Source organism: Lithobates pipiens, unplaced genomic scaffold (genome assembly GCF_037356315.1).
Source record: "Lithobates pipiens isolate NorthernLeopardFrog02 unplaced genomic scaffold, aLitPip1_a1.2 Scaffold_22, whole genome shotgun sequence".
NCBI classification, from domain to species: domain Eukaryota; kingdom Metazoa; phylum Chordata; class Amphibia; order Anura; family Ranidae; genus Lithobates; species Lithobates pipiens.
In genome coordinates, this window is record NW_027507784.1 from 348,332,010 (window position 1) to 348,351,463 (window position 19,454).

A 19,454-nucleotide genomic window follows, 5' to 3' on the forward strand; every position below is an offset into this window, starting at 1 on the left:
CAAAAGTTCCCAGAGTGAGGCTTTCCCCTGGGTGGTCCCAGAAGAAGTGTACCTATGGAGGAGGTGACTGCAGAGATCCCAGCCAGTACTAATGACTCCGGGTGGAGAGAGACTGTTCGGGGAAGATGGCTAACTTAACCACTTGCCTACCGGGCACCCCCCCTCCCCCTTCCTGCCCAGGCAAAATGTTCAGCTTTCAGCGATGTCGCACTTTGAATGACAATTACGCGGCCATGTAACACTGTACACAGGTGACATTTGTATCAAATTTTTCCCACAAATAGAGCTTTCTTTTGGTGGTATTTAGGCCTCATGCACACGAGACGCAGTTAAACGCGCGTTCAGATGCAGTTGGACAGTTTTTTCAACTGCCCCTGAACTCATTCAATGTTATCCTATGTGTCCATGCACACAGTCTCGTTTTTATGCAGTTGCGTTTAATCTCGTTTTTCCAGAAGCAAAAAAATGCGTTCAGAAGCAAAAATTTCCACGTTTCAAACGGAAAACGCGGCAAAACGCTGCTACCGCGTTTTGCCGCGTTTTCGTTTATAAGCGTTTTTAAAGGTGACTTTTTTTTACATTAAAAATCTCAAAAATGATTGCAAATGATGAAAAACCATTAGAAAAATAGTTTAAACAATTGCAATTGCAAGTGGACAATCCACAACTTGTGGCAAGTGACATTGCAGGTGGCAAGTGACGTGGCAAGTGGACAATCCACAACTTGTGGCAAGTGACGTGGCAGGTGACGTGGCAAGTGGACAATCCACAACTTGTGGCAAGTAACATGGCAGGTGGCAAGTGATGTGGCAAGTGGACAATCCACAACTTGTGGCAAGTGACGTGGCAGGTGAAGTGGCAAGTGACGTGGAAAGTGGACAATCCACAACTTGTGGCAGGTGACGTGGCAAGTGACCTGGCAGGTGACGCGGCAAGTGACCTGGCAGGTGACGTGGCAAGTGAAAAATCAACAACTTGTGGCAGGTGACTGGCATGTGATGTGGCAAGTGGACAATCCATAACTTGTGGCAGGTGACGTGGCAAGTGACGTGGCAAGTGGACAATCCACTTGTGGCAGGGGATGTGGCAAGTGACGTGGCGAGTGGACAATCCACAACTTGTGTCAGGTGATGTGGCAAGTGGACAATCCACAACTTGTGGCAGGTGATGTGGCAAGTGATGTGGCAAGTGGACAATCCACTTGTGGCAGGTAATGTGGCAGGGGACGTAGCAAGGGACGTGGCAAGTGGACAATCCACAACTTGTGGCAGGTGACGTGGCAGGTGACGTGGAAAGTGATGTGGCAAGTGGACAATCCACAACTTGTGGCAGGTGATGTGGCTGGTGACGTGGCAAGTGGACAATCCACAACTTGTGGCAGGTGGCATGGCAGGTGACATGGAAAGTGGACAATCCACATTTTGTGGCAAGTGACGTGGCAGGTGATGTGGCAAGTGACGTGGCAAGTGGACAATCTACAACTTGTGGCAAGTGGCGTGGCAAGTGGACAATCCAAAACTTGTGGCAGGTGACGTGGCAAGTGACGTGGCAGGTGATGTGGCAAGTCACGTGGCAAGTGGACAATCCACAACTTGTGGCAGGTGACGTGGCAGTTGGACAATCCACAACTTGTGGCAGATGACATGGCAAGTGACGTGGCAGGTGATGTGGCAAGTCACGTGGCAAGTCACGTGGCAAGTGACACGCTAAATACAAGTACACTGCAGCTCTCACAGCTGCTGCTACTCACTCTGGTCTCACAAAATTGCTGAAATAGTTAATAATACTGTTTTTTTGAGCTGGGGAGGGTCTATGATGTTAGCTTAACTAAACGCTTCTAGATGCAAACGTGGTAAAACGCCGCTAAATCGCGGTAAAAATCGCGGCAAAACGCGCATTTCTAAACGCCAGTTTCAGCATGTGTCCAGCAGCGTTTGCATCTGCGTCTCGTGTGCATGAAGCCTTAATCACTACTTGGTTTTTCTTTTGTTAAACAAAGGAAGAAACCAAAAATGTAGAAAAAAATATATATATATACATCTATATACGTACGTTTCTCTTATTTTCTGTTATAAAAACTTTGCAAACAGGTCATTTTACTCCTTCACTAATGTGCGCTGATAGGTTGCACTGGTGAGCACCGATGAGGCGGCACTCATATGCACTAATAGTCAGCACTGGTGGGCACTGGGGAGGCGGCACTGATGGGCACTAATAGGCAGCACTGATAGGTGGCACTGGTGAGGTGGCACTGATAATCAGGACACTGATGTGTAGAGGTCTCCTTTCTCTCCTAACGCTGTGACAGAGTCAGGAAAGGAATGCCGATAACCAGGCAAGTGTTCATCCTCAGTTTACCCTGATCTGTGATCAGCTGTGCCCACGGGGGTGTGGTTCTGAGAGGACATTAATGGACGTCCTCCCAGAACTGGATGACCGCTCTGTAGCTGTCATCCGGCTATAGCATGGTAGGCAAGCGGTTAAAGTGCTGCAGGATGCTTTCACATATGACTATTGCGGACCGTCCACTAAATCTGACTGACTACGTGATAAATGTAGCCAGGTGGCCCTGGCCTTGCCTATATAAGAACTGTCAAAGCGCAGAGCGGGCATATGGCGCGAGGCCCCCCAGAAGGCAGGCGGCGTGAAGGATTTACAAAGGGCACTGTTATATTTTTTTTTAATAAGAGATTTGTCAAAAACTATTTCTTTGTGCCACTTTTTTGGTGAATGAGTAGGGGTACTACCCGATGCCCATGCACATGGGTGGGGTTGTTTTCTGGGGGCATCAAGATTCCTGTTAAGCCCCCACCCACAGACCCCAACAACCACAGCCCAGGGTTGTCGGGAAGAGGCCATTGTCCCCCCCTTCTCCAAAGCATGTGGCTTGGTAGGATTCAGAAAGGGGGAGCACACACTCATCCTCAACCCCCCCCCCCTCCTGACCTGCCGGGCTGCATGCCCAGATAATAGTTTGGTATAGATTTGGGTGGGGGGGTTTTGGCATAGGGCTCCCCTACAAATCCATACTAGACCAGAAGGGCCTGGTATGGACTGGGGGGACCCCACGCCATTTCTTTTTTTTTTTAATTGTTCAGCTGTCAGCGGAGAAACCCGTTGACATCTACTGACTCAATGGTTGTTAAGGATGCCACGCCCTTTCCGGTTCCGCTCCTTAACAACCAGCTTATATTGCACCCTGATTGGGCAAAGCTTTGCCCAATCAGGGTGTAGATTGCACTGTGTAGTGCTCAGTGCATGGCAGGGTGTTCATCAGGGTGAACACCTGGCAAACACCTTGCAAATTCCAGTGCCCTTATAGTATAGGTCACCAGGCACCACTCTTCAGAACTGTTCTGGAAAATGCTAAAAAAAAAAATTGTAGGCTTTAAAAAAAAAAAATTAATATAATATAATATAGTATTATATATATATATATATATATATATATATACACACACACACACACACACACTTTTCACAAAAAAAAAAAAAAGTTCCATAAATATTTCTTCTTTCCCCAACACGTTTCACAACATATAGTCTCTTTATCAGGGTAAATGGAATCGTTTTCAACTGTGAAGCATGGTGGTGGGGGTATAATGTTGTGACTAGGAGAGAGAGAGGAGAGAGAGAGGAGAGAGAGAGAGATTAAGACAAATACAGGAAAGGCTTTGCTTGATCTACCAGAGCAGTGATGGTGAACCTATGGCACGCGTGCCACAGCTGGGACGCAGAGCCCTCTCTGTGGGCACGTGAGCACGCACTGACCGGCCATCACTTTCACATCACCTTCCTCAAAATTCTACATGCGAGTGAGCCTTCATATTAACCTCACTCTGTGCTCTCCCCTCTCCGCGCTCTCCAGCACCCCCTGCTGGATGCTCAGTGACGTGAGAGAAGGCCAGACAAAGCAAAAAAAAAAGAGTCTTCTCCTCTGTCCTGTGACCTATCCGCCCCGGGCAGTCTCCAATTTCTGGGTGAAGACTGGGGAGGGAAGAGCAATGCCGCGTACACACGATCGGACATTCCGATAACAAAATCCATGGCTTTTTTCCGACGGATGTCGGCTCAAACTTGTCTTGCGTACACACGGTCACACAAATCTTGTCGGAAATTGCGAACGTCAAGAACGCCGCGGCGTACAACACGTATGACGAACCAAGAAAAATTAAGTTCAATAACCTGAAATATGAAGGGGGAGTGGTGATGCGCTCCTATTTAGTGTGTGTTTTTTGTAATATGTTAGCACAATATTAACAAAATAATATATTTATCTACCTAATATATACCGCAATAGTAGATAGAGTGCAAAATAAGCAAAAAATTCATTAATAAATATGTGAAAGAAAATATAGTAATATAGTGACTGGTATGGCAAAAAAGAAATTGACAATAAAATTAAAATTATAAAAACCAACAGAAAAATAATAATTTAAATCTTCTAGCTAAACCAATGTTCAGTGCGGTAATGGACTTTAAAATCCTTAGTCCAATGTGCAAAATAAGTGCAACCGTGCAAAGTGTATCACTGGAACACTGTGTATCACTGTCTTTAGCTTTTAAGGTGACACTGTGCCTTTAAGTGCAAACACAAGAGTAGATCTTCAGCATCACTGACACCGGTAGCTTCCCCCTCCTCCTTTTTTTGCTATATGCTGTTTACCTTACAGCAGTAAGGTAAACATTCATTTTTACCATGGGTGTCAGTGAAGATCTACTCTTGTGTTTGCACTTAAAGGCACAGTGTCACCTTAAAAGCTAAAGACAGCGATACACAGTGTTCCAGTGATACACTTTGCACGGTTGCACTTATTTTGCACATTGGACTAAGGATTTTAAAGTCCATTACCGCACTGAACATTGGTTTAGCTAGAAGATTTAAATTATTATTTTTCTGTTGGTTTTTATAATTTTAATTTTATTGTCAATTTCTTTTTTGCCATACCAGTCACTATATGAACTATTCACGCATGCGTCATATATTTTGCACAGTGATATAATCACCTTTAGTTACACTTTTAATGTGGATAATATCTACATCACCTAGGAATTGGTTTAATTATTTTGCTATTTGCACAAGTGTCATAATTACTATATTTTCTTTCACATATTTATTAATGAATTTTTTGCTTATTTTGCACTCTATCTACTATTGCGGTATATATTAGGTAGATAAATATATTATTTTGTTAATATTGTGCTAACATATTACAAAAAACACACACTAAATAGGAGCGCATCACCACTCCCCCTTCATATTTCACATAAATTTGGACATGAGTTTGGTCCACACGGTGTATGCAGCACCTGTTATCTAAATATATTTACAAAACCATTTTAGCGCAGGAGTACCCACATTGCAAAGTTCAATAACCTGTGCGGCTCTTCTGCTTGATTCCGGGCATACATGGAATTATGTGCATCGGAATTGTGTACACACGATCGGAATTTACGAGAACGGAATTTGTTGCCGGAAAATTTGAAATTCCGATGGAAGATGTCCGATGGACCCCACACATGGTTGGAATTTCGGACAACAAGCTCCCATCGCACATTTTCCATTGGAAAAGCCGACCATGTGTACGAGGCATTAGTACTCCACCAAGGCTTCTTATTGTCCTGGGGGGGGGGGGGGGGGACAAGGACAACAACCCAGAGCCAAGATGGTAAAACCTAAGGATTCTCTGGTGAAGTGGGCACCTGCGAAGCAGCACACAAGGGCATTGGGGAAGCTGGAGGCACCAAAGCCCGTTGTGGAAACCCAAGGAGAGCAAAGCTCAGAAGGCGGTTATGAAGAGGCAGGTGGAGGAGGACAATGTGCTGAAGCTCAGATCAACTTTATCTGACAACAGAGTGTCAGCCCCGAGGAGACTGACAAACTTCTGCTGGACTCCTAGTGAGTATATACAGAACCTGATGAGAGTGCGCTGTGATGTCTGAGGGCACGGGACACATCAGAAATCATTGGGCTCCGTCATGAGGAGCAGTGATCCGATTACAGCTATGTATTATGACAATCCTCCAAAACGGTAAATAAAAAAGGATAGACAATGTTGTCACCCTAAAAAAAAAAAAAAAAAAAACACTCAAGGGCCCAGGCACCATACACATGCATTCCACTGTCAAACATGCACAGCATAGTCAAAGATGGTTACAAAACCATTTTCTAAACTAAAACCCTCAGTATTCTGGTTTAATTGCAGTGTTAGTCCCAAGAAGCCTTGCCATTGCTCTCCTTAATGCTAATCTCCCGAAGACCCCGAAGCATACTCGTAAACTAATTCAATTTATATTCCTGGGCGCCAAAATGACAATAGCCAAAGCGTGGAAACTCCCTAGAGTCTCATTAGCAGCTGCCGTTAAAAAAAAATTTCTTGGATAATGTTGCAAGAGAAACTTACTGGAATATTACTAGACACTACAGCCCAGTTCGAAGCTACATGGGAGCCTTGGGCGCAATACATGGGCATATCTCTGATTCCAGGAGTCCAGCCCTAGGTCCCCGGACCTCTCTTGGATGTGGATGGTACACGCCCGCGGGCACGCTTCCCCCCCCCCTCCACCCCTCCCCCGTCTTCCCCTGCCCCCCATCCCCTGTCTGTCTGTACAAGTTCCCGTTCGTTCCCTCAACCTCCAGGAACTCTTACACACCCCAGTTTTATTAGCCGGTCAGATCTGGAGGGATGAGGAGTTGGAGCGTAGGACAAACCCCCCGAGTGAGTCCCCCTCCTACATTACAGTTGATGTCCTCCATCCATTTTGCAGGAGACAGGACACCACAGGGCTCCCACCCTGCACAGTGTGATCCCAGAAGGGGTGCTGGTGGGGCCCGGTAGGTGTTACTCAGGTAAAACCTGAAGATTAGGTATGTGATTGAGAATGGAGGTCAGGGTTAAGAATACTAGACTCCTAGTTCCGTGTTGTGTTCTGAGTAAACATTTATGAGTCTGATGACTGTGTCTTATGTCTTCATCACGTAATGAGCGATAACTGTACTGTATTGTTTCCTCTGTCTTGTAAACTCAATAAAAAAACTTTGAAAGTAATTGCAGTGTTGGCACTTTGAAATAAATGGAGTTGGTTTTGTGTTGCGGTTCGGGAACTCTGGCTCACAAAAGGTCCACCATCACTGTACTAGAGGTTCATCTTCTAGAACAGGGATTTGCAATTAGCGGACCTCCAGCTGTTGCAGAACTTCAAGTCCCATGAGACAGAGCAAGACTCTGACAGCCACAAGCATGACACCAAGAGGCAGAGGCATGATGGGACTTGTAGTTTTGCAACAGCTGGAGGTCCGCTAATTGCATATCCCTGATCTAGAAGGACAATAGACCAAAAACATACAACCTGAGCTGCACTCCAAAATCTGAATGTAGTAGAATGGTCCGGCCAAAAGCACTGTGTGTATGGCTAAACATCTTTCCTTTGCAACAGTCAGCCAAACATTCCAGATCCAAGGCCAATATACCACAATGAGCGTATAATACCTTTTTCAGCCGAGGATCCAGATGCTCCATAGTCCTACAAAACACAGAGATGACCAATCATTACATCATAAATAATGTACAAGCCTCAGTTTCAAATAAGATACCATCGTCCCACAGAATATCTATGAAGGAAAAATGAGCATGTGCTCAAAACCTCAAAGAAAACGACTCAAAATTAGAGGGTTTCCTGATGGTTGAGTGGGAAATAGGGACTATTGCGGTATCGTGTAATAATCAAAAAATAATAATTTATAAAATTTACTCATAGTTTATTATAATAAATAGACAAATCATTACATCAGCAGGATTTGTGTCTCATTATTTATACATCCGCACAAAGACAGGAGAGATAAACCTCATACTGATAGTTTCTCATATCTCTGGGGGACTCTAATGGTGGCATCTCTGCACACCTCATGGAGGATGCAAGAGACGGACACCCTATTGTGCATGGGAACAGGTCCAGGAGATATTACAATCATAGAGAAATATTTACTCACAGGAAGAAAATCTACAAAGCTTAACCCAGAGCCGATAATCTGATTTAATTTTTTTTTTTTTTTTTTAAATTCATACTACTAGAATGCTAATCTAGCAATCCAGATGTTAAGTTGTGCTGGGCTGAGTATTGTCCTGTATATACTGCCTGTGGTATTGAGGTGATTATACTCATGTGGAAGATGCTTTTTCCCCAATGAGGTGTGCCAGTCCAAACTGTATTTTAGGGTATGGCAGCCCACTTTTACATATCAGTTGCCCACCCAAGGGTTTTTCCACATCAACATGCTGAGCCACCGGGCCTCCTTGTCAGTAGCACCACTGGTCTCCTTACCAGTCCCTCTGACTGTATTGCCCAGCTCTTCTGGTTCACTTGGCTCACTTAGCCTTTAGTTGCAGTGCCTTGCTGCGCAACACACCCCCCCCCCCCCATGGGGGTTCTCCTGACACCCAGATAGGAACTGCCCTGACTCTTGGGATGAGATCTCCAGTCAATCTCCTCTGACCCCTCTGTGTGAGACCTCCTGTCTCCAATATGGGAGTTGGGAGCTATCTTCAAGCCCGAATGACCCTGCGGACCTGTGTACTTACACCGGCTGCAGGCACTCAGTAAAATCCGGGCACCGGATTGAAGGTTCCATCCCACCCAAGAAACTTTGGAACCTTCAAGATCCAGGCCCCAATCTGAGACTAAAGAATCCAGAGAAAGCCAAAGACTCGACTTCCTCCACTCATAAATAATTGACTGGATCTCTTGAATTAACCCCTAATGTGAACTCCGTGTAATTATCTCCTATATTTTCACAATGGCCTCTTACTGTATGTTTGTATGAGATGTGCCTTACCAGAGCCAATGAGTTTTCCCTTTACTGCTTTGTATTGAATGTACAATATATACAGTATATGTAAAGCACTGTGTAAATTGGTGGATCTATAATATATTTTATATATATATATATATACACACACATATACACACATACACATACTGTATATATAAGTACGTGTAAAAAATAATAATTTCCCAGTTCCTTTTGGATGTATCCCTTTGGAACCCAAAGTTAGGACAGGCAGAGCCCCATTCATATTCCATCCTCCAATAAACACACATATACCTCTGGGGGGGCTGCAAGACGGCTCTTCCCCTCTTTGCTGAAAGTGCGAGTCAACTTTCTGGATTCATTACTGGAAGCGGCAGAATTCTCAAGACTCTTATCGTTCTCTATTGATGATCTTCGGGTAGAAGAGTTAGTATCTTGTTCTTCCCCCTTCGGTGCACCATTACCCTTGTCTTTTTCGGATTCTCTGTGTCCGGTGGAATCCCTGCTCTCTTTCAGGTGAGGTTTTTTGGGATCTCCATTCTCAAAGGTAGAATCTGTCATTGAAGAATTGCTCCTCTTCGAAGTATCCTGGCTCCGATCATCTTTTTGGTGATCTGTGTGTAGAAAGGAGAGAAGAATTCTCTGAGCTCAGCTTCTGACTCCTCTGGCAGGAACACTCTTGGCATATAAACTGTGTACACAACGCCTGAACACACCACATCACAGTGACCATTCTACAATGTTCAGCCTATCAATTCACTGGGAACCAGAGACCTCACTGTGACATGAATCCAAAATCAATCCCTCATACAAAAGGTGGAATCTTTTTTTTTTGTTTAACAGAAAAGTTTTAGACAATTCAACATTACAGTGCAATCAACTTACAGTGATACAGTAGTATACAGGTCTAGTCATCAGTACCCATCCAGGAGTTTCCACCCAACCAATATTGATCAAGTACACACATATCAAGAATTCAGTTGTGCATGATAAGTATTCCATGTCCTTAACTCTATGGCATCTCTTACAATTTCCAGTTATAGCATGTGTAGAGAACTAGGGCAAGGGGGAGGGGGGGAGGGGAGGGAAAGGGGGGGCAGCACCCTTCAGCAAGTTGATCAGCTGTATTCAGACGGTGGGGGGGGGGGGGGGGAATCAAAATCATCACAAGCATCTATCCATGCAGACCAGACCTTGTCAAACTTCCCCGGGATTGTCTGCCCTCATAAGTGAGCCGGTATAGGGGCAGCACCCAGGTGACCGAGCATCACCAGGAGGCATGAGCGCGAGGATCCTCCGACTTCCATTTCAGCAAAATTTCATGTCTAGTGCAATATAGTGAGAAGGTCAGACATAGTTTGCAATACCGATCCCCTTCCACGTCCTCCATATGGCTTAATAGTAGGATTTTCGGGTTCGACCTGTACCTTTGTCTTACATATGTCCCTTAATGTGGAAGCCACAGCCACCCAGTAGGGTCGGATTTTGGGACAGGACCAGACCATAGGCCAGAATGTGCCCACCTCATGTTTGCATCTTTGACAGTTGCGTTCCCGCTGAGGGTATATACGCACCAGCCTCTGCGGGGTGTAGTAAGCCCTATGTAAAAATTTTAGTTGGGCAAATCTGTCTTTAGTGGCAATCATAGGAGGGATATATGAAGGAGAGGCACTCCTCCCACTCTTCTTCTCCCAGAGACGGTATATCCGCCCTCCACTTATCCCAGGATTTAGTGAGCTTAGTGTCATATTCTAGTGTGAGGTAGGGAGGAGAGGAGGTCTCCCCATCACATCAGAGATCAGGAGGCGCTCAATGGAGTCCGACTCCAGGGTCAAGGGTTCAGGAAACTGGGCTCCAAAGGCATGCTTCAGCTGCCAGTACCTAAACTGAAAGGAGACCGATAGAGAGTAGGTACGTCGTAGTTCCTGGAAAGTCACGAGCCTACCATCTAGGACTATGTGTTTCATAGTGATGATCCCCTTCTTTTCCCACAGGCATGGGTCTGGAATACTATTTAGATGGGGCAGCATTGGGTTGCCCCACAGGGGGGACATGCGGAGTGAGACACAGGTCGCCTATAAATTGTCCTAGCCTCCTGCCAGACCTTCACTGTGGTCCGCATAAGGGACATCATAAAGGGGCTAGCCTTAAGGCCTTGGAATGGGAAATTGCTCAAAAGGTGGAATCTTAGTGGTGTATTTTTGGTGGTGCCTCGGTCACCGTCACACCACAAAATCAATATACCACTATGGCATGGGACATTCAGAAGGTGGAAACAATAGATTCCAAGTGGGGAACACCTGACTACAAGTGACTAGAAGAGATATGGGGGGGGGGGGGAGGAAGTCAGATAGAAAGCGGGAGCTTTACTCCAGGGGTCCGATGTTCACAACTTCTGCCTCCTCCCCATTCTGTCTGTTCAAAGAGACTGGGAAGAATCCTTAGACTGTTATAGATCAGGGTTCCCAAACTGTTCAGTATGGGGGCCACATCGTATGGAATACAAATATTCATGGACTTAAAATAATTAGTATTATAAATGAAAGAATACATTTTACTTGGAGCTTTTTTGTAATCAGAATGATATGATTCACAACAGAAAGAACTTCATAAAAACAAAGAAAAGACATTCCACATCAGAGTGTCCTTTACATCAAAGTCTTTTTGTAATGTAGTGTCCATGTGAGTTCCCCCTTAATTCAGGGTTCCCATATAGTCCCTCTTATAGCAGGATTCTTATTAGAGTCCTACCTTCCATTAGAGTACACAACAGAGTCTCCCTTTACATCAGAGCCCATTTTACATCAGTGTCCCCATTAGAATCCTCCTTAACATCAGTGTCCCTCTGTAGGAACATCTCAATTGATGATCTCCGTGGTCCCCCATGGACCTCGCTACACTATGTAGATGGATGGGAGAACTATAATATATACTTTGTATGCCTCATTCTTTGGCTTTTGTACCTGACTTATAGTTATGGTAGAATCGGGGTGATATTTTTGGTTTCGTTTTTTTTTTTTTAGCAGACCTGAAGTAAGCTTGTGTTCCAGGGGCACTGATTGGTGAAACTGAGAGAAGACACTGCATGTGATCACATTTATAGGTCTGCATTATATACAGCAAATATAGAAAACAGAGATGGCACAAAAACTTTTCCGATCAGGAAAAAATGTTTTATACAAATAAATGGGATTTTTGTACTCACCGTAAAATCCTTGCGTGAGTTAATTGAAGGACACAGCTAGACAATTAGGTGAATGGGTTTCATGTCGCCACCTACAGGAGCTAGGGGGGCACCCTCCCCACTTCCCCCTATTCTCCCCTTTTCCCGAACCCACCACCCCCCCCCAAAAATCAGCACTTCACACTTAAAGGGATACTAAAGGTTTGTTTTCTTATTTTCTAAATATGTTCTTTTAAGCAAGTGTATTGTTGGTTCACTAACCTTTTCCTTAGTTTTTCCTTGTAAATGCTTTTTTTCTTTGTGTGAAGTTGTAACCTTCTGTTCCCCCTCTGTAAGCTTGCCCCCATCATCTGAGCCATTCTGGCTGGGGGTTACTATGCGTGCTCGCCCCCTTCCTTGGGACTACATCCCTGCGGTGAGATGCTGTGTGCGTTCACAGGCACGGGAGGCGCGGGCGAGTCTAAAGACGCTGTAGCTCCGCCTCCCGTGCCTTTTTACTGTATTGAATGACCATCTATGGGCTTGCTGGGGGAGGTGGGAAGGGGGGGTGCTGGAATTGAACATGTTAAAATCCACCACACGTTACACAAGCTAAGGACTGTGCCACAGGTACTGGTTCGGAAGCACATGTTGAAAACCAACACACGTTAAGACCGTTATGGACTGTTCAATAGGAGCTGTGTCTGAAGAAGGGTGGTATGCGCCTTTTAGGCGCAAAGCAGATCATGTTGGAATTGAACACGATACATCTAAAGTTTCTACATATCTGTTGGTACAACCAAGCACCAAACACAATCTGCATAGCAGAATGAGTTCTATTCTGCCCACCTGGTGTTCTCGGAGCTTCAAAGAGATTTAGGACAATGAGAGCTCCGGTCTGTCTGTAAGGACAAAAAGGGACCTAATGAGCGGGAAGGGCGTCCGAGCTCGAATCACAAGATGTGAACCCAGTAGGAGCAGTTGCAATTCATGGGCAAACACTGCCCCCCAGAGGCCAATTATGGCAGGACTGTCAGAGATATTTAGCCTGTGGGAGGAGACGCCCCAGAGACGCTGATTGGTCCACAGGCAAAGGGGGGTGGGCAATGGAATGCGGTGTGGCTGAGGTGCGTTTATCAAAAAGGGATTCATCAAAGAGAGCTGCCTCTCATTCCATCACGAGGTTCAGTCACGAGGGTCTGCCAAGTATACTGCTTGTATTGTATTCTCATTGTTTGCTATGTACTCTTGTAATTTCTATTGATACCTAAGCTTTCTTATTTCCTTGGGCAATAAATGAGATTTGATTGATCTTAGACCGTGTATTTGGTTTCAAAGCTAATTGTTATAGTATTGTGATATTAACGATAGCAGGTGCTCAGAGTACAGATAGACTAACTAATCTATAGGGACTAGACAAAGTAATACATAACTGATAATAATAATAGGTTGTATTGATCAGTTACTTCAGGGGGTGTTAACTGGGCGGCATTTGTGTTCACTGAAGGCAGAAATAGAAATGAGAGCTAGGCTCGTTCTCGTTATGTCACACGGCGAAAAAGCGGCACTGCGCATGCGCAAAGCCGCTAAGCCTTAAGGGAATTGTGGTTCCTTTGAAGCTGTGACATAGCTGCAGTGAGCGCTCTAGAAAACCAGAAAGTTTAGGAGAGAATACAGAGAGGAAAGGAGGAAGTGGTGAAAAAGCATAGTTATATAGTTAGTAAGGTTGAATAAAGACACCAGTCCAACCAGTTCAACCTGAGTGTCTTACAATTGTCCCTATCCCTGTACACTGCACACTCACATCAGTCCCTACCCTCAAGGAGCCCACAATCCAAGGTACCCATTCATATACTAGGGGACAATTTTGGACAGAAGCAAATTAACCTACCTGCATGTCTTTGGAGTGTGGGAGGAAACCGGAAGAAACCCACGCAGGCACAGGGAGAACATGCAAACTCCAGGCAGGTAGAGTTGTGGTTGGCATTCGAACCAGTGACCCTTCTTACTGCTGAAAGTGCTACCCACTACATCACTGTGCCGCACAAAATAGTTATATAACAGGTAACCAAATCAATTAGGCACAAATAACATCTATAGTCACGATCTATATAGATCATATATTGGCCCAAAAATTGTTACCTTTACAACCCCTTTAACTCCATTAATGAGATAAATATGGCGATTTAGTGCACTTGTCTTCTAAGCTCTCGCAAACAAAAATGCATGGGTTCTTAGTAGAGCTGCCACGACGCGTCGACGTAATCGACTACGTCGACTAAGAAAATACGTCGACCTGCGTTCTGGGCGTCGATGCGTCACAGTGGGGGCAGTGCTTAGTAGCTAGCGCTGCCCTCCGTGCCGCCGTCCCCCTCTCTTCTCCCCCGCCGTGCCTAGGGGTGCAACGGATCGTCACCGATCCGTGATCCGAGCGCACATGCTGCGCTCCGCGGAGCGCTCCGCGGTCTTGGCCTTAGGGGAGGCCGTGGCTTCGGCCTAGCTCCGAAGCGGCGGCCATCTTTCTACACCCAGGTGTTTACAATGTGATCCCTCTCTGTACTGATCTGTGCAGTGGAGGGGAGAGGTCGGATGGAAGCAGCCATCCCTCCATACCCAGCAAAACAATACTCTGCTGCAATACAATACTCTGCTGCAATACAATACAATACTCTACCCGCCAATACTCTGCCAGCCAATACAGTACAATACTCTGCCCGCTAATACTCTGCCAGCCAATACAGTACAATACTCTGCCCGCCAATACTCTGCCAGCCAATACAATACTCTGCCAGCCAATACAATACAATACTCTGCCAGCCAATACAATACAATACTCTGCCCGCCAATACTCTGCCAGCCAATACAGTACAATACTCTGCCCGCCAATACTCTGCCAGCCAATACAGTACAATACTCTGCCCGCCAATACAGTACTCTGCCCGGCAATACTCTGCCAGCCAATAAAATACTCTGCCCACCAATACTCTGCCAGCCAATACAGTACAATACTCTGCCCGCCAATACAATACAATACAATACTCTGCCAGCCAATACAATACAATACAATACTCTGCCCGCCAATACAATACAATACTCTGCCCGCCAATACTCTGCCAGCCAATAAAATACTCTGCCCGCCAATACTCTGCCCGCCAATACAATACAATACTCTGCCCGCCAATGCATTGCAATACTCTGCAATGCAATACAATACTCTGCAATACAATACTCTCAAGGTTATCCAAAGGATTAATTAGCTAATCAAAAAGAAACCACTAGATTCATAAAAAAATAATCGGATAGTCATTGACTAATCGAAAAAATAAAATCGATAGATTAGTCGACAGACAAATTAATCGTTAGTTGCAGCTCTAGTTCTTAGTATACATTTTTGTTTGTGAGAGATTTCAAGACAAGCACGCTAAATCACCATATTTATCTAGTTATTCAAAGTGTATACCTAGAGAACAGCTGAGCCCTCTCGATTACAATCACACCATTGCGCAGGTAATCAAACACCCCATTATCTCCATTAGTGTCCCGCAGTAATAGGAAAAACAATATTGAAAGAATGGGAGGTGGGAGCCGAGTCCTTCAGTGAACCAAGGGAAAATAATTTTATAGCCAGTACGAAAAGGTTTTCTTGTGTTCATTGATGGACACAGCCAAGTCATTAGATGGAAGGGACATCCCAAAAGCAGTGCTACATATAAAATGGGGGGGGGGATGGGGGGGGGGAATCATAACTACCAAAACAAGAACCCCAAACCCAGCTGAACCCAAACTGCTGCCTGTAAAATTTTCAGACCAGAACTGGCATCTGCTGAGGCAGCCATGTCAACCTTGCTGAATTTTTTAAAAGAGTGAACAGACAACCAGGTAAGCCGCCTGTAAACCTGAAAAAGTTTTAGGCAGAAAGTGGAACACCCATGAAGCATTGAGCATCCTGGCAGAATGAGCAGCAAGAGGAAATGTGGGGGGGGGGGGGGGTTCCCGGCCTACCGGAGTATATACCTGACTTACCATCTGGTGAATCCACAGAGAAAGCACTGGACAATTCTGCCTATCCTTTTTAAAAGGACCTTCTTGGATGATGAACAATGAGCCAGTCTTCCAAATAGAGGTTGTAGAGCTCAGAGAGACTCAAATGGTCCCAACCGCATCCAAATGATGAAGAGCCGCCGGTTTAAGAGGAGGAGGCTCAGGGAGAAGGAAAGGCAAGGCAACGTCCTCCTTCAAAAGGAAGCCAACTTCTACTTTGTAAGAATGGACAATGGAAGGTGAAGTACCACCTTATCCTTATGCAGCAGTAGAAACCACCTTTAAAGAGTAAGAGCTGCAAGCTCAGACACGTTAACCACTTCAATACCGGGGGGCACTTAAACACCTTCCTGCCCAGACCAATTTTGAGCTTTCAGCGCTGTCGCACTTTGAATGACAATTGCTCGGTCATGCTACACTGTACCCAAATGAAATTTGTATCATTTTTTCCCACAAATAGAGCTTTCTTTTGGTGGTATTTGATCACCTCTGCGGTTTTTATTTTTTGCTAAACAAATAAAAAAATACCGATTTTTTTTTTTTTAAATGTTTTTTTTGTTTCAGTTTCAAAACTTTGCAAATAAGTAAGTTTTCTCCTTCACTGATGGGCACTGATGGGGTTACACTGATGGGCAATGATAAGGCGGCACTGATGGGCACCGATGAGGTGGCACCAATGAAGTGGCACTGATGAGGTGGCATTGATGGACACCGATATGTGGCACTGATAGGCGGCACTGATGGGTGGCACTGATGGGCGACACGGATGGGCACTGATAGGTGGCACAAATTGGCAAGGATTGGCATGGATAAGTGGCACAGGAGGGCATGGGTTAGGTGGCACAGGTGGGCATGGGTTAGGCGGCACAGGTGGGCATGGGTAGGTGGCACAGGTGGGCATGGGTAGGTGGCACAGGTGGGCATGGGTAGGCGGCACAGGTGGGCATGGGTAGGTGGCACAGGTGGGCATGGGTAGGCACTGATAGGCGGCACAGATGGGAACTGATAGGCGGCATTGTATTATAATATATTGCACTAATGGATGCCAATCAGTGCCAATCAATAATGCATGCCAATCAGTGATGCCCATTGTGGGCACTGATTGGCATCCATTATGGGCACTGATTGGCATCCATTGTGGCACTGACTAGAATCTCTGGTGGTCTAGGGTGGCATACCTTGTCCTTGCCATCCCTGGTGGTCTGGTGGCGTCCCTGGTGGTCCAGTGTGGGCATCCTCAGGGGGGCTGTGCTGATAATCGATCAGCACAGACCCCCCCTGTCAGAGGAGCAGCTGATCGGCTCTCCTCTACTCATGTCTGACAGACGCGAGTGAGGAAAAGCCGATCACCGGCTCTTCCTATTTACACTGTGATCAGCCGTGATTGGACACGGCTGATCACGTGGTAAAGAGTCTCCATCGGAGACTCTTTACCGAGATCGTAGTTGCCGGGTGTCAGACTGACCCACCGCAACAACGATCGCCGCGATGCGCGCCCCCGGGGGCGCGCAGCGGCTCATAATCCTGATCACGTCATATGACGTCCGGTCAGGATTATGAAACCACTTTGCCGCCGTCAATTGCCTATAGGGCGGGCGGCAAGTGGTTAAATATTGTGCGATTGCCAACAGAAAGGGTCATCTTATTTGAGAGTCAGAAAAAGGGGAATGTCGCAGATAATTTCAAAAGAAGAAGACTTGCAAGGCTGTCAAAACCAAATAAGTCCTAGGGAGGTAAAGGAGGACTGAAAAAGGAACCACCCAGGTAGCCCATGGAGAAAGTTATAAACAGGGGAAGACATTGAAATAACTGCCAAGTGGAAACCTGCCCCTGTATCCTCCTCCCTGTGGAAAATGGGGGCCGCCAATCTTTGTGACTACATGTCCCATGATTCTCTCCTCTCCTAGTCTCCTTTGATTGGCCCTCAATTATGGCCAATAGGGAAGGAATGGAGCAGGCAGGAAGCTGGGCAAGGAACCTTCTGAGAGCCGTCGTCTCTTTTCCCTGACAGGAGAAAGGGGGGGGGGGGCAAGCAGTGGAAACCTGATAGCACCACCGCGTGTTCTCTGCTGGACTGAGCATGGAAAAGAGCCCGCAGTCACACTACACTTATAGGGGGGCTTGGCAGAAACTTGATGGTGTCACCCCACTGGCGGGTTGCACATGGGTGTGGGCTGCCCGCACCCCGATAGCGATGGAACTGTTTTCAATTCAATATCTCATCCCTGATTCCAGGGGGGCACTTGACCCCCCTTGCCCCTTCCTGCAGATGCCCATGCACCCGCTGGTTAAGATCAAGCATCTGAGATTATGGAGACTTCTTGTCTTGAAAGGACCAGCTGTCACATACCTGACTGTGGAGCCCAAGATGACGAGGGGGCCCTCTTGTACAATTCCCGTCCTGTTAGTGGAGATAAGGACTGCTAGGGCAGCAGAAGGGCACAGATGCCAGGAAGCTGGAGTAGTGGACTTGAGTCTGGATACACTCAGTGGCAGTATGGAGTCAGGTCAAAAGCGGTCTTCAGCAGCAACCAAGCAGACAAGTACAGAATCACAACCACGTTCAAGGCAGGGGGCAGGCAGATGTCAGCAACGTGCTAGCAGTGAGGTACCAGGTGAGCAGCAAATATGACAGGCAAGGGAAATCTGGTGAGAAGTGTCAGGCATAGCAGGTTTTCAGGAATCAGAGCCGAAAACAATCCAGCAATGAGGCTAGGCAGACCTCAGCTTTAAATAGGGCGCTGGGTGTGTCCGCGTCCGTGAGTGCGGAGGCTTGTGTGTGCCGAATTCTTGTCCTTGCTTGTCTTGTTGAGCTTCATTGCTCACAACCCTGCATGCCTGAAAACAAGCACCTGCTGCACAGAAATTAGCACTTGCTGCACGAGATCCCTGACACCAGCCCGTTGTTGGGGGGGGGGGGGGGGGGACTTTTGCTTTCAGTGGAAAGTCAATGGGTGTTGAAGGGGAGATGACCAAATACTCATACCGCCAAGCAATTACCAGCTGTGCCAGTATATCCCGTCTGACCATAATCCACAGCGGTGTGTCCGCAGACTGCAAATCATAATATGTTTTCTGCGACTCCCCGGTTAGCATGGGGGCGACCTGTCCTGCGTGCTGTTTTAGGTCAGCTTCCCCCTCGGTGGTTCTTATGAATGTTACTAGAAAGGTCTCTGGGTCATCCTGTCATCTTGGACAGAAATTGACCAATAAGGATGGGCGAGGAGCTGGCAAGAACAGCTGCAACTTTTTCCGGAGACCTCTGTGGAAGCGTCTGCACCACCTCAGTCCGTGCCTTTCTGTCCATCTCTGCAGCACTTACAAAATATTTTCTAGTAGCACTTGCATTTGTTCTCATGCAGCATTGGCCGGTTTGTGCAGTACCTGGGTTTTCTCTTGCACAGCATTGGCCTGCAGTTGCTTTAACGCCATTTGTTCCTG

General features: G+C 46.2%; 2 protein-coding genes across 3 annotated transcripts in view; both read right to left on the reverse strand.

The window, feature by feature from the left end:
• LOC143925145 (protein mono-ADP-ribosyltransferase PARP14-like) overlaps window positions 1–19,454 on the reverse strand; it is a 316,169-nt gene that overhangs the window by 270,426 nt on the left and 26,289 nt on the right. The window lies entirely within an intron of this gene.
• The window catches only part of LOC143925146 (E3 ubiquitin-protein ligase DTX3L-like), an 84,489-nt gene that overhangs the window by 29,391 nt on the left and 35,644 nt on the right, over window positions 1–19,454 (reverse strand). The window contains exons 1-3 of one of the 2 annotated variants that reach the window (XM_077449765.1): window positions 18,364–18,698; window positions 9,104–9,423; window positions 7,491–7,524 (exon numbers count right to left, since the gene is read on the reverse strand). In XM_077449765.1, the coding sequence (XP_077305891.1) occupies window positions 7,491–7,524; window positions 9,104–9,370 (301 nt within the window). In that variant the 5' untranslated portion in view covers window positions 9,371–9,423; window positions 18,364–18,698. Of the gene's footprint in view, window positions 1–7,490; window positions 7,525–9,103; window positions 9,424–18,363; window positions 18,699–19,454 lie in introns of those variants that run through there. The other variant, XM_077449764.1, reaches the window with a different exon arrangement.